At 39.1% G+C, this 19,978-nt stretch overlaps 1 protein-coding gene across 4 annotated transcripts in view; it reads right to left on the reverse strand.

The window, feature by feature from the left end:
* Positions 1-19,978, reverse strand: part of RAB11FIP2 (RAB11 family interacting protein 2) — a 39,014-nt gene that overhangs the window by 16,994 nt on the left and 2,042 nt on the right. The window contains exons 2-4 of one of the 4 annotated variants that reach the window (XR_001431707.3): positions 14,951-15,393; positions 13,755-14,223; positions 10,084-10,269 (exon numbers count right to left, since the gene is read on the reverse strand). Coding sequence is in view for 3 of the 4 variants with exons in the window: in XM_053207838.1 (XP_053063813.1) it covers positions 10,557-10,686; positions 13,755-14,223; positions 14,951-15,393 (1,042 nt within the window). In the remaining variant the exon portion in view is untranslated. The other 3 variants (XM_053207838.1, XM_015082686.3, XM_015082685.3) reach the window with 3 other exon arrangements.

The following is a 19,978-nucleotide window of genomic DNA, read 5'->3' on the forward strand; positions in this document are numbered from 1 at the left end:
AATGGAGCCCTCTGGTCACCAGGGAGGCCTCAGAGGTTCAAGAACACCCTGCAATTAGGCCCCTGGCCAGAAAGCAGCAGCTTCCCTAACCCTAGTCATCTTTGCTGAGCCTTCAAGGAGGGACGCCCAAGGTAGCCAGACTTACCAGGGCCCTTCCATTAGGTGATCTGCACCCCAGACTCCTGTGCATACTCCCTGGAAGCAGAGCTGCTGGGGCAACTGGGAGATTTCTGGCCACTCTACACCCTCAGCTGAGAAGGCCAGCCCTGAAACTTTCCGGGTGATCAAGAACTGATTTCACAGGGCTACGAAATTATAAAATTTTGCTGGAAAATATATTGTCTTGTGTAAAAATATACTCCCTAGACACTCCAAAAGTCGGTAAATATAATTATTTTTATTGGAAATTATACATTATACTGTATCCCTCAGCCAGCTTTTTCTGAATGGTTCTTCATTATTAAAATGGTTCTTTATTATTAATAGTAAAAAAAACTAAGAACATTTTATTATTTTTTTTGAGAGAGAATGTGGGCACATAATCGGGGGAGAGGGGCAGAGAGGGGGAGAGGGAAAGGGAAAGGGAAAGAGGGGAGGGGGTGAGAGATTGAGAGAGAGAGAGAGAGAGAGAGAGAGAGAGAGAGAGAGAGGAGAGGGAGAGAATCCCAAGCAGTCTCCGTGCTCACTGAGGAGCCCAAAGCGGGCTGGGTCTCACGACTGTGATCATGACCTGAGCCGAAATTAAGAGTAGGACACTCAACCAACTGAGCCACCTCAGCACCCCACTAAGAACATTTTAAACACAGGAGTCCACTGATTTAAAGAGTGTACCTTGTCCCATTTGCAAGTTTCTGACGCCACAGTAACTTCCTCATATTCTTGCTCCTACAAGCGATATAAATAAAATTACTTTTCACTGCCAACGGTTTCTATTCGAATTTAAAAATTGAACTTAGAAATGTGGTTTCACTGGCATCATTCTCTGATTTCGTGAGTGTCTCTTCCTGTTCCGGCCCATATCATACATGCAGTAGCCATGTCGCTGTTCTCTGGTCGTCCCCACAATTGTTTTCCTTTCACATCGCTCATATGCCAAAAAAATCTTTACACTTATTATAGCATTAGGTGAAAATTCTTCATTCTGATATTCTACATTCCCATTAACAAGGTCCCATCTCCACGGCTACCTCCAACCTTAATAGTTTCAGGTAGGCTAAGTCCCTGATAGCCACTTAAAACACTAACTTTTAACTCATTTACTGGTCTCATTCTAATCTCCATTCAAAACAGCACTTTCTTCTCTCTTCAGAGATCCATCCGTTGAGGCTCTGACAATTCTACCTTTTCCATGCTGCCTAGACTGCCTGAGCTCACCCATTTAATCTCCTGTCATTTTTAGCTCTCTGAGCATTTACTAACTGTACCACCAATTAGCACAATTAATTACGTATCTTGTATCTACCTGCCAATGATCCTAAAGACAGAGACACTGCCTTATGCATCCTTGTTTCACAGTATTGATAGAATTGTCATAGGGGCGCCTGGGTGGCTCAGTAGGTGACGCGTCCGGTTAGTTCTAAAACTAACATCTTTTTTTAGGATATCACCCTAATACATACTGTCTTGTAGTCTAAAGGTAAAAGGCACAAAAAGATGGCATTATAAGACCCTACCCATCCCTATTATTGCATAAAATAAACTGATGACAATAGAAAAATACCTTAAATTTTGGTTATATGTATTTTTTCTCTTATGTGAGGAATATTTTTTAAAACCAGAATGATAGAACATTAAAAATATCAACTAATTTTACTTCAGGCATATTAAAGAACCTTGAGTGGAGAAACCACTCAAGCACAATCTTATCTTCTTGGTGAAAAATAGAATACAGGACGCTTTCCCCAACAAAGAATGAAAGAGCCCACCTCCAAATCTGGTTAGAAGGGATACACTAGTGCCTGTGTGAATTTCCTAAGGCAGCGACCCTTTTCCCAAAGGGCACTCTGGAATGTTCTGAGGAGTTTTCTGTAGGCAGCATTTATCTTTCTTTTTAAAAAAAATTTTTTTTAATGTTTATTTATTTTTGAAGGAGAGAGAGAGAGAGAGAGAGAGAGAGAGAGAGACGGAGTGTGAGTGGGGGAGGGGCAGAGAAAGAGGGAGACACAGAATCGGAAGCAGGCTCCAGGCTCCAAGCTGTCAGCACTGAGCCTGACACGAGGCTTGAACTCACAAACCGCGAGATCATGACCTGAGCCCAAGAAGTCAGACGCCCAACCGTCTGAGCCACCTAGGCGCCCCAGCATTTATCCTTATTTTGATAGTCTGAACTGCCTTCTTTAACAGTTTAATCTAAGCTCAGCCACATGAGTTTAGAAAATATTCACCATGATTTAAGGTAAAGCCAAAGCTTAGATATTTACCCTATCTTTATTAGAGCTATGCAAGAATTTCTGAACGCAAGGTTTCATAGCAATATTGATTACAATACTTTTGCCTTGCAAAGTAATACATTTTCTACTTAATACGGAGAATATTTTACTTAATGTGATTTAGTTTATCAAAGATTATTATGGAACATACATCTTGAAAGAAACTAGAAAAACTATCAAGTTTATTGTTTTCTGCCAAAAGTATATCCTCCATCAATGAGAAACATGAGCCCCTAAATTCGACTTTAAGATTTAAGTTGAGAATACATTATTACTTGGAAATAATGTAACTTATTTAAAGCGATTATTACATATTCTGTAGATGCCGTGGAAGATGCCCCCACTTTCCGGGTCACCCTGTGGCAAACAACCCTAAGCACTTCATGTGCACCTACATTATTCAATCTCTTCTACGACTCCAAGGTTACCAAGCTGGTTATTCCATTTTACAGCTGGAAAACATGAGGCTTAGAAAGGCTTTAAATAAGACCATACAGGTCTCAATCCAGACCTGAGGCCTAAATTTGAACTCTTAGTACCTCTCCTAAATTCTCTTCAGAATATTCTACTATTACCGCATTTATATTTTCACGTTACCCGGCAAAATCTTTGAGTGGAAGAAGGTAATCACATAATACGTTCTGAAACAAATATTAAATTATGTGCAGTATGATTTCCATTTTTCATTAATGTGAGGCACTTAATTTCTTTGAAAATGGAAAAAAAATCTATATGAAACAAATATACTGTTTACCTCTAGGCATCAAACACGTGATGAACCTGAACCCCCCCCCCCCACCTTTCCCCCTCCAGGATCCACAACAAAGAGGTCCTTATATTTAACGCAGGGCTGCTGCGGGGCCCTGGCTAATTGGCTCCTTGGTCCCCTGAAGTAGCAAACGTACTTCCTCAGCAACCTACCGGGCAGGGAATGACAGACATAGAGTATAGCTCCAAGACTCCAACTAAAAAAAGAAATGGCAGAATTACCAAGTAGTTAGTAAAGAGCTAATGAAGTTAACAGGATACAGTCACTATTTATCAAATATCCTTTCAAAATGCGTCTCGCATTTTTTTTTCAATGAGTTTTCTTGCTAGCTACTAAAATAACTGTCTCTCCACTCATTCCCCAACTTACAAAATCATCTTTGATGGCCGAGGTTAAGCTCAAAGGCCTCTTCCTTGAGGAAGCATTTCCCAATTTCTAGCCAAGTGTTCGTCTACCTTTTGTCTATAGTGAACTCCGTGTGCAGCAACACACAGTTCATTCTGCCTGGATTATGGGTCACTGCTTACATATCCCTCTCCCTAGTTTGCGTGGCTACTAGGACTTTAGTCCACTATGAATTCTATCCTCAAGCCACCCACCCTTAGCCCTAGTAGAGCTACATATGCATGTCTGTTACAACAATTTTTAAAAACTGGTGAATTACGTTTTACTCCAGGCCAAGTTGACTCATGTAATTGCTATTTAAGTGGTATTAGCACTTTTGTCAGAAAGGTTTCTAAGATTAAAATAAATACATAAAATACACACATTTTTATCTGATGTATGACATATTTAACATGCAACATTTATATATCACATGTTAATGTTTGTATTATGCTATATAGTAGTATTGTATTGTATTTAACACATCAAATCAAAGAACAATAATTTGTTCTTAAAATATAAGTTCAAGGAGACAAATGTCAAATATCTGGATCCTAATTCTTAGAAACTAGTTAAACGTATAAAAAGGAAATTGTTTCATAATCAGATTAGTTGCTTTATTTTCTATCATCGGCAGCTATTTAAAACAACCTGGCCACAGGTTAACACTCCTACCATATATTAAAATATAAAAACAGTACCTGTATTTCAAAAGTTAAAGCTTTACTGTTATGGCAAGAAGTAGCCACGGGTGAGGTCATTAGTCATAGTGGCGCAAAAGAAAATGTTCTAAACATAGAAGCAGGGGCCTGGACAAGTAGTGTATGCAGAAGTAAGGGCTAAGTATGAAAGAAACAGAAGTTATTCTCTTGAAAGAAACAAACAAAAGGGTTCCAACAAGGACACGATTTGGTAAACTCAAAACCGCTGGAGAGAAGTACATGTAGTCATTACAATGCTAAGGTGAACACGCTTTAAATGCACTAAATCCATAAGCAATTACAGAAATCTGCATTGTTGTGTTCAAAGAAGCCAAGTGTGTTTCAGTATTCACAAAATCTCAAGAACTATTATTACTGTGCTGATACTAATTTCCTTGTCTTCAATAACTCAGAACACGTGATTTCAATTTCTAAAATAAAGTCCTAAAATAAACAAAATAGCAACTCATTAAAAAAAAACCCAAAACTTGAACCTCTCCATTAAGACTAAAATGCCAACTTTGATTCAAAAATAGGTCTGACATTGTTGTAATATAGATCTTCCTTGACTTACAATAGTGTCATGGCCCAATAAACTCATCATAAATTGAAAATACCATAAGTTGAAAACGCATTTAATAATCCAAACCTACCAAACATCATTGCTTAGCCTAGCCTATCTTAAATGGGCTCAGAACACTTACATGAGCCTACAGTTGGGCAGAATCATCTAACATGAAGCCTATTTTATCATAAAGTGGTGAATATCTCATGTAACTTATTGACTACTATACTGAGAATGAAAACCAGGATGGCTGTAGGGTACAGAGTGGTTGTTAAGTTGTCTGACCTCATAATCGAGTGGCTGACCACAAGCTGTGGTGGCTGCCGCTGTCCAGCCTCATGAGGGAGGATCCTACAGCATTTCATAGGCCCAGGAAAAGAGCAAATCTCAAAATTCCGAAGTATGGTTTCTACTGAATGTGTTATCGCTTTACCACCATCACAAACTTGAAAATTCGTAAGGTGAGCCATTGTAACTTGTGTTTCATCAAATTTAAGACACTGATGAAAGACATACCATTGGAATGATCCTTGTTTCTTCTGCTTTACCAACCCCCCACCATCCAGACCTCTGCGTACAAAAGTAACATCTCCAAGACGTTCCTTTCTTTTCCAACCTCACTGCCAAGTAATCTCCACCAACTCTCGCCCCCACAATCGTTCTAACTTTCTAACTAGCTTTTCTCCCCCTTCCCATTCATGTCCCCACCAGAGTCCCCCAAGCTCCAGGGCTAGCTAAGATAATGACTCTGATCCTATCACGACCTAAGTTAAATATCTTTCACGGTTCCCCAGTGCCTATACAATGTCCAGTCCTTAGCATGGAATTGAGACCTAATACGTACATGCCTGCTTCTATGAACTCTAAGAGCAGGATTTATACCTTGATAACCTCTGAGTTTCTTGTATATAGTAAGTATCCAGAAATAATGCAAATGAAAATACCATTTGATTCTCAGATCTGAAATTTAGAGTAAATCATCTGGAAGGCCTGGATTAGTCACCCTGAGGAGGCAATGGAATGAATCAGGAGACCTGCAAGGGCTTTCTTTTTATTCTTAATCTTCAGAGTATAACATGTTTATGATAAAGGTCTACTGATTGTGGGAGTCTTCTGAACCAAAAATCGATTCATATCCCAACAATTTCAAATTTATGCAGGAAAAAAACCGCACCAAATGTCTGAAATTGGGAATCTCTAGAAAGTACCGTAAGAGCATGACTGGAGGGACCTGTGCATATTATATAAAAGCTACACTGGTGAAAACCAGTTGCCTTTCTGGCCTTGATCCTGAGAGCTTTAAAGGGAATGAGGAAAGCAAGGTCAATTTGGAATAGACAATTTTAGCTGACAGGACACAGGTAAAGACTAAACAGAACAGCAAATGTCTAAAACAATTAGAATCATATCATTTGTGTCTTTCCAATGTATTGTTGTCATAATGCACAGGTTCATTAATGGCGATTAACAAAGATTATTAATCTATATGTAGCAAGCTTCCCTGCTTGTTGGTCTTACAAAGAAATAATCCTCTCAAATTCTATCTTAAAAATTAAAATTTACATATTGATTTACAAAATTTGGTGCACTGGGGTCACTAGAATATAATCTTAATACTTTCCTATCAGAAATCTCAAGGGGACTTATATACTATATCTTGTATTTGATCATATCATAACAACTTGTTCTCTTTAACTATTGGACTCGCTGTGTTATCCTGTGTCCAGTGCCTAAGAGCTCGTTAATTACCTAAACTATATCTCCATAGGTCTTGTTAATTACCCGTCTCCTGTCTCAGAGGACCTTGTTAATAACTTGTACAGTCTCTCTAAAGAGGTCCTAACAACACATTAAAATTAAAGATGCTTTTCTTTTAGCACCTGTCAAGTGCTGTAAATTGAGAAATTTTCACATCAGTTTATTAGCCTACAGTAGTTTTTGTGGATTTTTTTGGCTGGTTTGCTTCTCTCACAAAATCTCTCTGTATCTTAATCTCTCATCTCAAAATAACAACAACAACAACTTAACAAAGTTTCGTCTTTTTTTGTTATGGAGCTTTTTTTGTTTTCAATTTTGAAGTCTATAAATATCAATTTGCATTAGTGAGTTAGCAAAAGGATGGCATGGTCGGTATCTGCAAATTAACCCATGGGGAAATGTACCAATTAATGAGAGCTATTATAATGAGTATTAGGATGACAAAGGGTAAAAAAAGTTTCAAGTGGCATCTGGGGAGTTCGGCAGGAAAGTTCTAGTTAGTGTTAAGGGAACTCATCATTATTGCATATTCTGTGTTCCCAGTCACTGTTTCATTGGATACATTCTGCAAATCCCGGGACACTAATGGATTAATGGCTCTAAAAATCACCTCAAAAGTTTTTGTTTTCTGTCTCATAAATGAGGCTACAAGTTTTCAGCTATGTAAAAGGTGTATAGCCTGTCATGAATAATAGGCAAAATTATCTTTAATATTAGACAAACAAAAAGTAAATACTGCTATTAAAATAAACCTCATGCACTTTAAGGTTTACCACGCCAAAGACTGGGTTGTAAAGTCACACGGGAGGGGGACAAAAGGTCCATAAGGAGTGTTATAAAAATGAAGATTTTAAAACCATGAATGGGATTATTTCTTTAGGAGCATTTGTTCGCTATAACTTTTTAAAATCAAAATGTAGGCCTATAGTAAACAGTCTTTTTTTCATGAACATGTTCTGCAACTCCATAATAATGATTACACACTTATAAGCCTATGGTGATTGGTGATTTGTGAAAATAAGAAACACATTTAAATATACATTCTAGGTAACAATTTTTTATACCTTCTAAGGAAGGTATGATACAACCATAGACAGGAATTGACTAGTTAAGGAAAGAAAGAAGGGAGAAAGGGAAGTAGGTCAATGTGATCCCAAAAGTAAAAGGCATTCTGTCATGCAAAATTATAAAATACTAGTGACAGATAGGAGTTCTTGATCTCAGACACTATGTCTGCACTGTCCTAAAAAACAGCTAAGGGGCACACAGGGTTTTCCACAGCAAATACTGTCAATGGAAATCCATGCATATATGCTCCAATAAAATCCGTAACACCCGGAATGATATTATAAAACATACCATTAAGTGAACATAGAGCAACTGAGACTTTTTGCCACATGGTATTCACAACTACAGTAAGGCGGAAAAATAGTGAAGGGAAAGCATGTTCTTTGTGTGAGTCACAAACGGAAGGATATTCCCAAAACGAAATTCTCCAGTAAAAATACCTCCCGTAAGTTCTTGCTCTCCGACGAGCTTCCTCTCTTAACATCAAACATCAGCTCTCCATACAGGGTACGCTTATATTATCGACTGTGTATTTTTTTTTTTTAATTTCAGAATAAGACATACCCAACGAACTTTCTCCTTAACGAATTCCCTTGACTGGGTAGAGTTCTTCAATCCTACACTTTTTCACGGAGGCTCAGAAGAACACCCATCTCAGAGTTTCTCTTCAAGTTATTATAGATAGCGTATAAACACACGCATGTTTTGTAAGTGTTGTTCATCACTACTGATGCCTAGGTTTTACCTGAACCCTGAGAAACAAATCATGCACAGAGGCCATAAATATTAAGCCGTCAGACATTTCAATGCCTACCATGATTTAGATGTGTCTTAGCTATTCGGCCAAATCTCATAGTCCTCTCCACATCCCTGTTACAGTCAAGCTGATCTCCTTACTTTGGCCTCCGCCTCAGCGAAGGCCCTGTCAGCAAAACTAACATGACGATGTCACCTATTCAACTATGAGTTCACCAACAGGACTCCTAATTCCTATTCATCAATGAGTACTTACTGAGCTCTTAGGAAATACATGATATAATCTAGACTAGTGATTGTTAAACCTGACTGAGAATCAGTGGTTAAGTCTTAAAAATGTTGATTTTTATTTCAGGGCCCATTCCACTAAAGATTCTAACTCAGTTTGAGATAGGACCCAACAAACTGTAAGTTGAAAAGAAGTCCCTAGGAGCCCCTGATGATCAGCACTAAGGATGTGCACCGATGTAGGTGCTGTGGGGCACCCACAAAAGAAGAATTCAGCATAGCTGTTACGAAGCTTAGGTAGCTTAGGAAGTCTGCATCTGGTGTTACAAATCAGTGGTTCTTACAACTTTTTTCAACTAGGCTTTTTAAGCACACCTAAGTTACCATGGCCCCTGTGCCCTAACGATTAATAATAGTGCTAAGGGTTGTGAGAAGTAAATGCAAAAACTGCAGTTCACTTAATATTCTGAGGATGTATCATTCAGACAAGGTTTAACTAGCTATGCTTCGTTAGGTGGCCTTCCACACGCGTTCAGGGACACAGGCTGCCCCTCTCTTATGGCTCTGCCCTTCTCAAAGATCTCCACTCAGTTAGCCTGGGGCTCCGCCAACTAGTTCAGTAAACTGCCAAATAATAAATACCTTTGGCTTTGGCCTTCCTGGCCATACAGCCTCTGTTACAACTACTTGACTCTACCACTGTAGCACAAAAGTACCCATAAACCAACAGGTAGGCTGTGCTCCACTGAAACATTCCTTACAAAAATAGGCAGCGAGCCAGACTTGGCCCCCGAGCCTTGTTTGCCAACGCCCAGGTCTAAGGTAGTGAGGAAGAGAGGCAACAGTGATGACCATCCAGTACGTTTTCACGAACAGACCTGAAGATGGTCGACATCTCTTCGGCTAACTCTTCATTAAGCCAGAACTTTGTCACATGTCCCCACCTAACTAAGGGTCTGTGTCCGTCTGAAAAGAAAGGGTATCATGTGTGCTGAACACACCCACCGCTTCCACGTTCCACTGGAAGACCGGCCCAGTGTTATAGAAGAAATGGCTGTGAACAGATTATTTAAAAATGGTGCAACGAACACGCAGGGGTTTTTTGTTTTCGGAAAATTATATACTGCTGATGCAAACAGGCAAGACTTTACGAATTGTGGAGTTAACCACACAACACATTAGTTGATGCTGATGATGCCAAAGCACCTGTGATTTATAATTAAAAAAAGCAAGCGTAGCAATTTTAAATCACAGATAACTCGATACCCATCATAAAGGGATGAAACATCTTCCTGAAAATGACAAGAATTCCAACTACACCTTCCAGTCCACGTGCAGTAGGCGCTTTGCAGCATGCCAAGTGTTCAACGGCATCCAGACTTTTCAGAAGTGGCACAGACCACAAAGTCAATGCGGTGTACTCACCGCACCCCATTCAGCTTCTTCCGGGTCCATCGCTGAGCCCGATTTCTTCACTGGCTGCACTGAGGCTGGGACGTGACTGCGCTCTGGCCAAGGGGACATCTGCAGAAGTGACGTACAGCATGGCCAGGCCTGGCACATGAAAGCGTGCTGCGTGGGGGCCTCCGCTCGCTTTGCCTGCTGCCTGACCTTGGAGACAAGGTGGTAAATGGTCGCACAAGAAAGGAGGAGCCTGGTTCCAGAATACTAGGGTGGCGCTGAACGGCTGCAGGGAGCAAAACACTGGCTTCCCTCGTCCCTGGCATCTTGAGTCAGGAGGCAACGACACGGAGCTGTATGCTTGTACCGTGATAGGTGATAAGCCACTGAAATCTGGGGTTATTACATTACAGCTGGTAACTTGCCTAACACTGGGTTCTTAAGAAACACCAGAAAATGTGCTATTTAGGGTATGAATATTACATTTCAGGAGTCCTTTAAACACACTCAGATTCTGAATAATGCTTAGTTGTACACAAAAAAATGCACGTATCTGCCTTGTGGCTCTGTCTTCCACGTCCCAGAAGATCTCGATCTCTGCAGCCCACCCTGGGCTGGAAGAGGAGACTGAAGGAATAAAAGCACATTTTAGGAAACTGGTCTGCCAAGCTTTGTATTCATTCATTCAAAAATGTTTTTTTCTAATACCTGCTACCTGCCAAGCATCAGGCTGGGGACTCGGGGCAGAAACACGAATGCCATGTGGGCACTGCCCTCAAGTTGTCCACGGCGGCGGGAGGGAAAACAGTGACCAGCCTGTATCAGTGAACGATGGGAGGCCCGTAGAAAGGAAGACTTACGTAAGAAAATGCTGCAGCACACGGATCAATTACCCTCTCCGCCTCCCTAGAAAGAGCGGGCCGGGCTTCCGAGAAGAGGGGCAGGGAGATGAAAGAGACTGCAAGTTAGTGACTGCGAGGACAAGCGCAGAACCCCCGTTCTCTGTCGGAGTAATCCCACAAAAAGCCTCATTCATTTCTCCTATCAGTTTGATGCAAGACTGTAGGACCTACTCCAAGAACAGAAGCAAAACACCGTATTTGTTTGTGGTTTACAAGGTGCTTTCTTCAGGTGGATTTCACTTTTTACTACGAAGAACTGATGTCTAAGAAAGTGTTCCTTGGTCCTTTCCAGTTTTAATCCTACGCTATGCACACGCAGGGCAATACCACGGCCTCCCTGCACCTGCCATCACAGGTGAGCCAGAGACACCACAAAGAACACGATCCAGTTCCACAGCTACCCAGTTTACCCTCAACTTTGCTCAGCATTCTCGCAGACACTAGCCCCAAGAGTCCAGGAGACTCTACACACATCGATTTAGCACAACTGGAAAAAAATAACCTGCAGCACACGTCCTAGTGACAGGAGTCCATAGCTTCAAAAGGGCCTTCGGTGGAGATATTAATGTGAACAATCTAAAATGTCTCCTATCACTGACGGCTGATGTCGGGATGAGAAACAGGAACATACTGTTACGTAACGACATAACTACCTTGACCGTATTCTCCAAATTCCACTCAAGATAAAGCTGCTTTATGGAAGTTTGAACTGCTTTCTTTTCCAAGATCTATTTATAGTCGATCCTCCTTCTTTACACTATAAATTAGAGCACCCGCAACCCTTTTATTCCAAATGTGTTACATTTACCACAAACATGGTTTGTACACAGATGAAAGGTTAACTTCCCAGGAACCTGGATGGTTGTTATCCTCATACCTGACATCCCAAAGAATAGGGAGAAGAGAAATAAAATTTTTAAATCTTGTTTTTTTGTTTTTTTTTTTTAAATGTTTGCGAGCGTTTTATGCATATATCAAGAAACAACTCTAATTCTGGTAGAAATAGCACTCGTAGTGAAATCGCCCAAACAAAGCCTGAATCGGGCAAAATGCCACACTCACTTTTCAGATCTGTGGCAGTCCATGTGAACAGCCCAAGTAAAGGGCAATTAAAGAGCTGAGGACACTTATTTTTCCATACGCTGCCATAATTTAAAAACCTTATTTTCCTATCATTTCCCATTTTTCTTGCTTTTCTTTGACTCTAAAATTATATAAATTATCCAATCTCTAAGTTATCTCAGACAGTTGTTTTTAATTATCTTCTTCATAAAAAGAAGTTCAGTGAAAGTGGGGAGAAGCAAATATATTCCTATTTACCCCTGTAATTTAGGACTTAATATATGCAATATACTATGTAAAATCCCAAAATGAAATATTTGAGAGCGGCATAACAAAACTACGGACTCAATAAAACATTAATACCACATGATAAAAATATATTTCTTTGGAGTGTAGTTTATAAAGAAAACCGAACAATACTTTTTAAAGCCATGGCAAATATTTATTGCTAAAAGAAAACGAAAGAAACACGTTTCCTGTGAAAATGTTAAATGCCTACTTTAACGTGTCATTAGGAGATCGGAAGACAGGTGGGAGAGTACAGTCTAAACGGGCGCTTGTTAGCACTGTATTTTTCGCTTCTAGTGGAACAAAACAAAGCACTGCTTTTGAATAAAGTATGATATGACAGTATATAAAACATAATAACAGCTACCGTTCACGGGTTCCCTATCTGGGCCCTGGCTTTATACCATGTACTTGATTTGTAACTTATCATCACCCAGTCCTACCAGGTAGGTATTCTTTTCCTTGTTTCAAAGATGGAGATGATGAGGTTTATAGAGGTCACAGAGGTAGCGAGCCAGGGTTCCCGCTCCGGTCTGCATTCTAGACATTACTGCCTTGAGGAAAAACTTCTATTTCCCATGGCAGACACTCTACGATACTATTCTATAATTGCTTAGGATTCCAATACATTCATCTTAGTCTTTGCTTAAGGTTTCTTTAATCAGCTGTTCCACGGTGTACTTCTGCAAAATCCATAATCTCATTTAAAGGTATATTCGCAGTTCCAACTTGTACTAAGGAATAAGAAAAGTACCGTTATATGCATAACTGAGAACTCAGATTTTGAAAACCTAATCTTTATCATTACCATGAGAGTGAGCATTCCCATGCTTACAAATCATCATATAGATGCACTTTGATATATTTACAGTACCCACAAGGGTCACAAAATTCCTGTAAACAGTCACAAAGCAAAGCTACTTCCAAAGAGCCACTTGTTAAAGGCAGGTGACACCTACTATGAAAACCAGTAAGACCTAACATGAGCCAGCTATTCTTAGAGAATAGCCCACGGGTTGCTATGGTCCACTAATCCTCTCCAGAGAGCCCAGGAACTAATCCCTGGAAAATAGTATCTAGAAACACAACATATCACCTAAATTTCTGGCTTAAATGAACACCCACTGGTGATTCACTCTCACCATGTCTCATCAAAAGCTATGCTGCTCTCTTCACAAGTTTCAGTTGAGTTTCTGGCTCACATAAGTAGAAAATAGACTAGGGTAGGGATTAAGAATCTTTTATCCTTCTAAGATAAAAAGTTCAATTCCAAAGATGTATGCAATGATTCCTGGCTCCATAATTAATTATAAAAATAAGATAAGAATTTTGTTCAAGTCAAATAAAAGGAATTTAAAACATTCAAGTATTTTTAAAGGGATAGTTGATACTTTAAGGATGCTATTTTTCAAAATAGCCCAACTTCCCCCATGTTAGGCTTACCTTGAAGATGGCATTATATTTGAAGCCCTGAATTTTGCTGTAAACGGATTAGTTGACTCATAATCGAAATAGTCCTGACGATTTTCACTAAATGCATTGGGTGATTTCAAGTCACAAGGGCTATCAGATCCCCCATTGTTAAGTTTATCAGATCTTCTGCTATCTTTTTTTCCAGTCACTCTTTCAAACAGGCTAACTTTCTCCCTTTTCTCCCTTTTATTTTCTTTCCTTACTTCAACTGGTTTTGAAAACAAATTCATGCTGCTGTCCCAGGATTCACTGCTTTCTTCAAATGGATTTTTCTTCCTTGGCAGTGTTGCAAATTTTTGGGGTAATGAAGCAGTCACATTTGTAAATGGGTCATTTTGTCTTCCGAAAGACGAGTCACCTTCATCCACACTGCTGTCAGGTTGGTTCATTTTAGAAGTATCAAAGCTTAATGTTCTTCTGTGTGGAGATTTGAGACTTCCTGCAAACAATTTTGTAGTTAGTACATAATCAGTGACACATTGCATCATGCTACTTGACAGATTCTGTGTGCACACTGCTGCTTTTAGAATGAGAGCAATTAGCTATTTAAAGATATTAACCTTTAAAATAATCAAGGAAAACAATCTTAAAATGCTAAAGTATAGCAGTCTGAAGTAGGCAGGCTATTAATAATTAGCATATTGCTAGACAATCAGTAATTTACTCAGCTCAGAAAGAAACAATCATATAAACACACTAGAATGTCAAAACCAGAGGTTCTGGTGGGCATGATGGTGCTATAAATTCTCAAAGACGTTTTTCATCATTAGCATTAAATATACTTTCCTACTCCTGCACACGCAAGGTTTTTCTTCTAGGAACTTTCTGATTAAATGGAATATCCATTTACGTCTCAGGCTTCCGAGACTGAAGAAACAGCAATTAAGAAAAAAAAGAGAGAGAGAGAAAGAGAATCCAGGCTTTGAAAAGCTACTGGGACTTATTTTTGTTATCACTTAATATAACCACAATGCTGAATGCAGACAAGTTCTGCCTTTAATAAACATCAATTTTGAGGATAGTCAGCACTCAACAAAGATTTGATAACTAAACTTGAAAACTATCAAGAAGTTGCAATTTTTAATTTTCTAATTTTCTAAGTGAAACTCTGAAAATTAAAAGGGTAGTTCAGATCACTGAGGCTACGATTAGAAAGTGTCACTTACCACTTTCCGGAACCGCTCCGAAGGAATCTATCTGGCGTCCAAGAAGATGTGTCTGACCAGCGGTGCCAGACTTCAGCTTCTCAGAACATACGTGGGTCCCAGTCAGATCAGACATCGAATGTGCCGAAGAGAGTCGCTGAGGACCCAAAAGGAAAGGCTTTTTTGGTTTGGATTTCATCTGCATTTCACCACTTGAAAATTCAGTACTGGCATCGGGCATGTGAGAACTTGGAATGATGGCAGAAGACGTATCAGAAAATGTCCCATCGTTTTTTCTACCTTTCATCTTATCTTTTAATTTTGCAAAAGGAGACCTTGTTTTGTCCTTCATTGATAAGTCAAACATACTTGCTGTCATATTGTTCCTCATGAATTGAATATTGACCTTTATCTCACCCCTGTTTTTGGCTCTTTTTCCTTGTTTGGATTCTAATCTAAACCACCTTAAAGAGAAGGAAAAAAAAAAAACTGGGTTGTAACATGTAACAAAGAGAGGATATGTGCTTGTTATGTACAAATAGCTTTTCAGGCTAAGCTATTATTACAAATCAAGGCACTCTAAGCATGACAGTGATTATGTGTCCATCTGACGTAAATGTTGCTAGTGGCCCAAGAACACTGTTTAAGGTTAAAAGACACTGAGGTAAAGACTACTGAAAGAATTCATCAATACAAACTACTTTTGAGCACTATAAAATGATAAAGGATCACATTTTTTTAACAAATACATATTTAGCCCCAACCCCCAAATATTTCTTCTCTAAAAACTGCTAAAAGAATGTTGTTGATATTGGAGACCACTGCACCGGAGTTTGCTAATCATGAAAATTACATGTGATGTGAATTTAGATCCGTGTGAAGTGGGTCAAAGCCTTCTCCTGAATAAAATCTGAAAAATGTGCAAAACATAGGAAGTGACAATTAGTAATAACTCTTGTAAGGGTTTTGAAGAAAAGAGAAAGCCTGAATGCTTCCTGTTAGAATGGACTTGCTTCATTTGCTCTTGCCACCGTAACAATACCAAATAAAAATTCTCTTAATTGGGGCCAAATCTTCTGCTTTTAGTCAGTTCGCCGAATTGCACTGCCTGTTCTCAAATGACGTTACAGGAGTCGCCCTTATCCGCGGTTTCACTTTCCACGGCTTGTTACCAGTGGTCAACCGCCTTCTGGAAGAAGATGATCCTTCTGGTACTTCCTCAGAAGGTCGGCGGTAGCCTCATGCTAGGTCACGAAGCCTACATCACTCACCCCACTTCGTCTCAATCCGGAGGCATTTTATCATCTCACATGATCACAAGAAGGATGATTACAGGACAGTAAGAGATGTGAAGAGAGAGACCCCATTCGCATTACTCTTATTATAGCATATGTTACAACTGTTCTGTTGTATTATGAATTTCTTACTGTGCCTAATTTATAAGTTAAACTTTATGACAGGCACACATATATAGGGAAAAACATAGTGTATCTAGGGTGGGGTACTAGCCACACTTTTAGGCAACCACTGGGGTCTTGGAACGGATGCCCCGTGGATAAGAGGGGCTACTGGATAAGAGGCAAAGTTTATTTTGGTTTTGTTCACAGTACTTTTATCCACGAGAAAGTCTTCAGTTGTCAGTGTTACAAGTGGTCATTCTATAGGGAAAAGAGCCAAAAGAAAAAGAAAAAAATTTGCAAAATCGAGCCTAGAAGAAAGTTTCTACAGGGTTTTCCCATTACTTAACAATGAAGCATAAACCGCACACAGGTTAGTACTTAAATACAGCTCTAATAAAGTGTAACACATTTTCTTAGCTACAAAGGAACTCTGATCTAAGTTTACATTAGTACTTTCTCTCCTTGTTACTAAGAAGATACCCAAGAAGAAGCTTATGTTTACCATACACCAAGTGAAGACTGGTTCACGGGTCTTTCCAGGCAGGAGAGGAAATTAGCACATAGCGTATATACCAGCCACATCTTAGCAAGCAGCACACAAGAGAAATATTTTCTTCGTTAATTTGAGGCATTTCAATCAATTAAGATTTAGTTGCATCAAAGCAAGCAATTTACTAAAATAAAATATTTTATAACAGAAAGCCTTAATCAGAGACCCTAAACTGAGAAAAGCCCTTGAGGCCAATGGTGAAATCTGAAGACACAGGGACTAGAAATAAGAAATGACAGCAATAAACTCTGTGGAATAGAAAACCTTGAACAATACAGAACTTAGCACTTGAAAAGCTTGGTAATAAAACAAGGTTATATACCCAGTTATTAATTCCCAGTTTGGGATAATAAAGCCATTTTAAATAGGGGAGAAATGCTTCTGACGGAGGGTACATGGGAAATATTCTGTACCATTTTAGGCTTTACACAAAATAAGCGAAATACACTTTGCAAGAAACATACCAAAAACAAAACAAAAAACCTACGCATGTAGGACTTTCATGTATATAACAAATCAAAGCAAATCGGGGAAAAAAAACCAAACAAACCAATGAACCAATAACCCGATAAATGGAAGAAGGTAGAAGTAATCGAAACTCACTGAATTTCAGAGATAAGGCCAAGCCAATCATCTAATTTAACATCTGCTTTTCACAGATGAGGAAATTGAGGCACAAACGGTAAGTAACTTCCCAATGTCAGATTAAAGTTCAATAAGGAAAATATCCAAGTGGATGAACAACATGTGCATGAAAACAGTTGCTCTTTCCTATGTGATGAGCCACATATGTTAGTAACATTAAAGGCAGGGCTGGTCACATGTTATAGAACACTCTATTTAATCAAGAGACGGGGACAGCCAAAGAGGAAGGCAGCACAGGTTTTCTACTGCTAAAGGGTAAGCTACTTGAAGAGTCTGCCTTGCACTCAATAAATGTTTACTGAATACGTTTTCTAAAACTCTGTTTTTAACACAACCGAGCTATAATTCCGTGCGTGTGTTGCATTGTTTTATTTTATGGTAGGGAACACTAAAGACTTCGGTAAGCTTTGAAGGATCAAGCAAGTCGGTATTTGAATACAAACTGTAAATGCAGTATATTTTCCATCCTCCCCCCACCCCGCCCCAAGGAGAAAAACTGCAAAGCACTTTCAACGAATATGTAAACTTAAAATTTAGGCATGACAAATAACTTCAGCTGCTTTCTTCTGAAAGTGATATAATGGGGAAGAAGTCTTAATGAGACCTTCAAGAATCATTCCAGAGATAGTACTTATTTTCCCAGGCTTCAGAAAGATAAAATGAAGACACATCATTTGGGGCTTAGTGGATTAATGCTGATTTTTTTCACCTCTGGAGTACCGGGTTGCAACTGCGTCTGGCCTCTGTTCAATTTTTAGCGGGCACAGGCCCATGTTCAAAAGCCACCACACATGTGGGAACTATTCCCAAGCAATCGGTGCTGTGTGGTCAGAAACGGGACAAGATTGGCAGGAAGGGTGCCGGAGGCCAGGACACAGGTGCAGCGCAGACTCACACAAAAGTCCTAAAATCTGCATGTGTTTGAGTCATACCTAACTCGAGGGACTCTGATTGTTATTACTTTTCATGAGCATTAAAAAAAAAAAAAAAAAAAAAAAAAAAAAAAATCAACATCACCCAGTTCTGCTGTAAAAAAAAAAAAAAAAATCAATAGATATTACATAACAGCATGAACGATTTTACCATTCTATTATTAAACATTGTATTATTTCCTTAAATCTTGTGCCAGAACCAACCCAGACACTCATAAAAGTGGGAGATACAGAAGTTCTCTTTCCGTGCCCCACTCAAAGTGTTCTGGCTCAGGCCCTTCCCTCTCCGGACAGGAGAAGAGAAGAAAAGAAAAGAAAAGAAAAAAAAAAGGCATTTAATTTCAAATCATAAAAATAAGCAAAATAAGAGTTTTAGCCTTCATGCTTCTCTCCCTATCATGACACAATTGGAAGACAAGCTGTAAATACTTGTCTTCAGCGTCGAGAGTAAAAAGTGTCACACCCAGCAGCTTCGTGGGACTTCTAAATCAGCTGGTGGCCTTCATCACTCATACCGGTTTTCTAAAAAGCACTTGGGGATAGGCCGACAAGGCTCAGCACTGTGCAGAATATTAAATATCTTTCTTGCAATACACCGGTGGCTCAAGTTCATCGCTCACTGTGCCACGTGCACAGCTGTGCTGCAAAAGGAAGCTATTAAATATATTAAAAAACCCAGAAATATTACCAATAAAGATATCTCATCAAATATGTGGTCCTCATTTATCCACAAAGAAAATGGGATTTAATAACATATGAAAATCGCTTCACATGCAATAAACATCACAAGCCCTGTTGATAACATTTAAAAGCGTTTTCCCCCTAAAAGTTCTTATCAGTTTTATGTAGTGGCCAATAGAGAATTCCCGTAGGGAGACTACGATAAGAGAGTGTTGCTTATGATCAAATTTATTGTCATTCGGATGCTGACAAAGATAAAGAGTCCAACAAGAAGGAACTTTAAAAGCTTAGTTCATCCTCTGAGTTTCCGAATTCACAGTTGGGCCTACTTTCACTCAGAAAACTTCTATTGGAGAGAAGGCCTGAAATAGATCATTCGATAACCTAAAAAGTGCCCAAAGTGCAGCATAATATTTCAAGTTATAATATGCTTAAAAGTTTACATTCAAAGCACTTTAAATATTATAGAGTGAGTGTCATCCAAAGTTGGTGATTTGAAACAAATTATTTGCTAATTATCCACTTTTTTTTTCAGTTTAAATTTGATGAAGAACTCCTCAGGGGAAACTGAATACCACTTTGTAGGAATCAAACAGTGACCAACATCACTGATATATATTCAACTTTACATTTTCTAAGCCCTTTCTCTTTTTCTTAAAATACTGTTATCTCTTGGTGAGCTTAAACGTTTACCATTTTCCCTCATGCATTCCCAGTACTTATCCCTCTACCCTTTTACCCTGCGTATATTAAATCTTACATACAGTTCCAATTTAAAAGACATTTTTAAATAAAAATAAAAACTGCAACCAGGAGAAGCCTGCAGGAAGATATGTACAGA

The sequence above is a fragment of the Acinonyx jubatus genome, chromosome D2, assembly GCF_027475565.1.
Source record: "Acinonyx jubatus isolate Ajub_Pintada_27869175 chromosome D2, VMU_Ajub_asm_v1.0, whole genome shotgun sequence".
Taxonomy (NCBI): domain Eukaryota; kingdom Metazoa; phylum Chordata; class Mammalia; order Carnivora; family Felidae; genus Acinonyx; species Acinonyx jubatus.